The sequence below is a fragment of the Belonocnema kinseyi genome, chromosome 6, assembly GCF_010883055.1.
Source record: "Belonocnema kinseyi isolate 2016_QV_RU_SX_M_011 chromosome 6, B_treatae_v1, whole genome shotgun sequence".
NCBI classification, from domain to species: domain Eukaryota; kingdom Metazoa; phylum Arthropoda; class Insecta; order Hymenoptera; family Cynipidae; genus Belonocnema; species Belonocnema kinseyi.
The window spans coordinates 35,457,830-35,463,171 of NC_046662.1; the positions used below are offsets into that span (position 1 = coordinate 35,457,830).

At 31.1% G+C, this 5,342-nt stretch overlaps 1 protein-coding gene across 1 annotated transcript in view; it reads right to left on the reverse strand.

Annotated features, from left to right (window-relative positions):
* Positions 1-637: 637 nt before the first annotated feature.
* LOC117174448 overlaps positions 638-5,342 on the reverse strand; it is a 42,735-nt gene continuing 38,030 nt past the window's right edge. Inside the window, exon 9 of the mRNA XM_033363589.1 lies at positions 638-2,162. Coding sequence (XP_033219480.1) covers positions 1,887-2,162 — 276 coding nt within the window. The 3' untranslated portion in view covers positions 638-1,886. The remainder of the gene's footprint in view (positions 2,163-5,342) is intronic.

Here is a 5,342-nt window from a genome sequence, read left to right on the forward strand (position 1 = left end):
AAAGAGCAACTGCTTTTTTTCAAACATTTGTCTGTTCGATAGAAAACACTTTTGGATTGATACTTTCTATTTTAGGGTAGAAAGGTAATCTTTATTGGTTGAAAATTCATCTCTTTTTTGTTGAAATTTTAACTGTCTTCTAAAAAATTCATATTTGGTATAAAAATGCAATTTTTGGTTAAAAATTAATGTTATTTTTTCAAAAATTCATCTCTTTTGATTGATAACCAAACTGTTTTGTTGTGAATGCAGCTGTTGTTTGGTTACAAATGATGTTTTTTAAAATCCAATTATTCGATTAAAAAATCATATTTACACGTTGAAAACACACTTTTTGTTGAAAATTCAACTTTTCAAGCTGGTGATTCAACTGTCTTCTACAAAATTCGTATATTTACTTGAAATTTCAAGTATTTAGTTGAAAATGCAACTGTGTGTGTTAAAATTTAATCTCTTTTATTTGAAATTTCTACCATTCGATTGAAAATTTAATTTTCTTCTAAAAAAAATCGGGTTGGGCATGAATATTCAACTATTTGATAAAAAATTAATCGATTTTGTTGTAAATTTATTTTTGTTGATGGAAAGTTCAACTATTTGTTTAAAAATGCAAACGGTTCGTTAAATACTATTTTTTGTTTTAAAATTGAACTAATTGATTAAAAATGTATATTTCTGGGTCAAAAGCGCACTATTTGTTAAAAATTCAACTTTTCAAGTTAATTCAACTCTCGTCTAAAAAATTCGTGTTCTTGGCTTGAAAACTTAACTATTTATTTAAAATACAACTGTTTTTGGTTGAAGTTTAATCTCTTTTATTTGAAAATTCATCTTTGTAGGCTGAAAATTTAATTATTTTGTTCAAAACTGGTCCTTTTTGGTCGAAAAATCGACTGCTTTTTGAACATTTGCCTTTTTGGATAGGAAATTCGTCCTTTTGGGTTAAAAATTTATTTTTTTAGATTGAAAGGTCATCTTTCTTTGAAAATTCATCTTTCTTGGTTGAAACTTGTTGGGTTAAAAATGACATTTTTTTTAATTCCTCTATCTTGTAAAGAAAATACATTATGTTTCGTTAAAAGAATTTCTTTCCCTTTTGTTTCTCTATTTTCGTAAAAAAAATCACCATATTTTCCCTATTTCGAGAGAATTATTGTAAATTATAAACTTCTCTCATTTGAAATCAATCCAATTTGATAATTTTAACAGTTCAGAAAGAAATATTTTAAATCCCGATTTGAAATCCTTCAAACTGAATGAATATTGTCAAAAAATTGTTTTAACTGTAAAGTTTATTTTGATTGTGCAAAGAATATTTGAAAATCGACTTGATCCTAAACAGAGTTATTATTTCATTCATTCAGTCGCAATTTAATGCGAATAATGCGACCTTTTTTTTAAGCCTCCTAGTTATCTAGTCAATCCGAGCCTTGTCCATTAGACATTAGATTTTTGGGTATCTTCAAAAAACTAGGGATCAGTTTCTAGTTCTCTAGAAAAACCTGCTTGCCATTCAAGGAGTTTTTTCGAAGGGGATTTTTTCTATTTACCATGCTAGAATAGTTAGTTGCATAAGAAGCTGGAAGGGTTTGATAATAGAAAGAAATATGAGAGATGACGAAATACAAGGTTTGCGTAGCTTCACTATATGAATTTCCGATACAGTGTTTTGTCTTGATAGAGTTTTAAAGTGGATATAAATTTTTATCTTCATCAAAGAGAGAACCTGGCTTCGCTCTATGTTCTATGAGATAGAAAGAACCGCACTCGTGACTCAAATTCGTTCGTGAATCGACATTCGGGTGACTTTACGATCATGATTGCCCTGCCGATTTATTATGGGACGAAGGAAATTTATATGAGTCGTCTCAGCGATTTGATTGGTCTTATCGCTGGGAAGAGGCGATGTTATCGAAGCCAATTCGGTGGTGCAAATCGTGGGGATAAGAAATCCTTTGACGATTGCGGTAGAAATATCGCATGATACAGGATTCCCTACCTTCAGAATGGCAAAGAACTACAGCTGATGCTGGAGGATTTAAGGGTAGTAAAGTAGCAGCCTCAAAGCATTGATCTCTTGTCCAGGTGCTTTGCTGGATCTCTTGAGATTCGCAGGCTTTGGCTACGTCGACCGCGAACCTGCTGATGCAATCCTGGTCTCCCTGAAAAAATTTCAAATTCAATCAACTCTTAGATGAAATCTTTGCTGGTTTTTTGAAAGATATCGTTTTTTTAATTGACTCAAGCATTATAAGAGTAAATAAGATTTTTTAATTTGCATTAGGATGGATAGTATTTATTTTTGCATACTCTGAAATTAACTTAAAAGATATTTATTATTTTTTAATTAAAAATTCAAATTAGATTTTTTGTATTTCATCCCGGACTGACTTACTGGACTCGTCAGTAAGGCTATGTGAATCAGTCCTAACTTAAACATTTTAATTTTTGTTTAAACACAACAAAAAATTGTTTTATTGTCCGACCCCCTCTTGAAAACACGCCATTGCATGAACGTAAAGCAGGCCAACATGAAACTTTACGCCCGCTATACATGCACTACATGACTACACCACGCAAGTGGGACACCCGGCAGAAGTGGTCATATCATATGATGTAAATTAAAGGAAATAGGAAAAAGAGCAAAAAGTTAATGGAACGGGGAAAGGTTAAAATCGGAAGGGAAAGGGGGAAAGGGAAACAGACAAAGGAAATAAGGTAAAGGAAAGAAGAGAATGACAAACCGAAGAGGTAAAAAGGGAAAGGAAAATGGGGGAATGGGAAAAAGGGGAAAGAGAAAAATAAAAGAGGAAAGGGAAGAATATGAAAAAAAACAAGGGTAAAGAGAACGGCGAAATGGAGAAAAGAAAAAGGAAAGAGGGAAATGGGAAAAAGAGAAAAAGATTGAACGGACCGAGGAAATAATGAAAAGGATAAAAGGGAAAGGGGAAAACGAAACAGTAAAAGGGAATCGGGGAAAGGAAAATAGGAGGAAAAAATGAGAAACCGGAAAGGTTGAAATGGGAAAGGTGAAAGGAAAAGGCGGAAATGGGGAAAGGGGAGAATAGGAAAAAGACAAAGGGTAAAGGGAACGGCGAAATTAAGATTGGGGGAACGTTAAAGGGGAATGGGAAAGGTTAAAAAGGGAAAAGGAAAACTGTGAAGGGGGTTTGGAAAGAGGGAAGGGCAATGCAAGGGGGGCATGGGAAAGGTTGAAAAGGAAAAGGGGAAAGGGTTTTTAAGGAGAGTATGACAAAAAGTATAATGTGCATCAAGGGCGTGAGGCTATTTTGACGTGTGTACTTGCCGCCAGAGCGAAACGAGGATACACAACGTACTATCTGTTTAAATTTATTTTTAAAAAACATATTATTTTGGCCACAGATATGGGCCGAAACCTAAATTAAACGATCAACAATTAGCAATTTGAATAAAAAAATTAATATCATTTTGGTGCGTTCATTAGTGAACTAAAAAGGGATTTTTAAATTATCCTTAGTAATTTTCTTGCTTCTCCTTCTCTTTCGATAATTATATCCTTTGTTTCGGAAACAAAAAAAATAAATAAATACTATCGACCCTAATGTCAATTAAAAAATCTTTTTTACTGTCAATACATTTTTTCGAACTGTGAAGGATTTAATACTGGAGTCAAATTATTTTTTTTTCTATAACAGAGTGGCCAAGTCAGGGGAAATCCAGAAATCAGAAAATTTTGAATTATATTATTCATTGCAAAATTAAGTTTTAAAGAATATGTAAAAACATTTCAAAATATTTTAAAAATTAAGAAAACAGCTACCGGAAGATTTTAATGCCATTTTTTTGTTATGCAGATTTTCCCTTAATTAGAGGAGCAATATGAATCCTTTTAAAAGGTATTTGGATGATTTACACTTCAGACATTTATGCAGAATTTTAGGAAAAATTCGAATAATTTTAAAAGATATTTAAAAGGCCTAAAAAAAAGAACTTAAAATTAAAGAATAATTTAAAATATGGAAATATTTTGAATAAAATGTGAGCAATTATAAATGATTTTTTATTTTAAAAGATTTTTCAACATTTTAGATATAATTCGAATCAGTTTAATAGAAGTTCGAAAATTTGTCTTTTCTGGTTGAGAATTCAACTATATTTTTTTAAACTCGTCATTTTGGTTAAAAAATTCATCTGTTTTCGTCAAAATCTATTTTTTTTTAAATGGCGCTGTTTGGTTGAAAATTAATCTTCTTTGGCTGAGGATTCCAAATATTATATTAAAAATTCATCCCTATTTTTTTTCGAAAATTCGTTGTTTTTTTTCATTTGAAAAATTATTTATCTTAGTAAAACATTGATGTTTTTGTATAAAACTAATCTAACTAGTTTAAAATTTCCTCTTTTCTAGTTAAAATGATGTTCTTTATTAAAATTTCAACCGTTTTGGTTGAAAATGTATCTCTTTGGTTGAAAGTTTGACTATTTTGTGGAAAAATGATCTTTTTTAATTGAAAGTCCAATTACTCGGGTAAAAGTTGGACTACTTTGTTAAAAAAAGTTTTTGTTTGTTGAAGGCTCATATTTTTGATCGATAATTTAACTATTCTTTTATTCGTTATTTTTGTTACCAAAAAAATTTTTTTAGCTTGAAAAAGAATTTTTCCAATTTTGGGTTGAAATTTGCTTTGTATTGAAAATTCGTCTTTTTTTAATTCATCTCTTTAGTTGAAAATTCATTTCTTTCGTTATAAATTTCACTATTCTGTTAAAAAATTATATTTTGGTTTTTCCTTTTTAAAAATCCAACTATTTTGCAAAGCAAAGTTCGGTTATTTATATTATTTATAGGCAAGTGTTTAAGAATGGCTCTCTTTGACGAAGAGGGTGTGGATCTCGAAACAGTAAGGGTACGTGGGTTAGCGTTCGCAGATCATAAGTTTGTTATGGCAGAGTCAGAATGTTGAATAAACTAGATGCAAGCATGAAGAGCATGAGCATCAAAATTAACGCAAATAAAACAAAAACTATGGTTTTCGAAGGAAAGAGTGAGAAAACACTATGCAATATTTTATTAAATGATGAGAGAATTGAACAAGTTGATAAGTTCGTATACCTTGGTAGCTTATTTACTAGGGACGGGAAGATAGATGAGGAATTAGATAGACGAATAAATGAAGGTAAGAAGGTTATTGGTAGAGCAATTCTGCACCACATTCTAAAAGAATGTGGTGCAGAAGAGACGCTAGTAGACACATGGTAAAGAAATCGGTTAAGATGGTTCGGATATGTTGAGAGAATGCCAAATGAACGACTAACGAAACAAGTGTATCAAGGTAAAGTAAATGGCAGCGTGCCCAGAG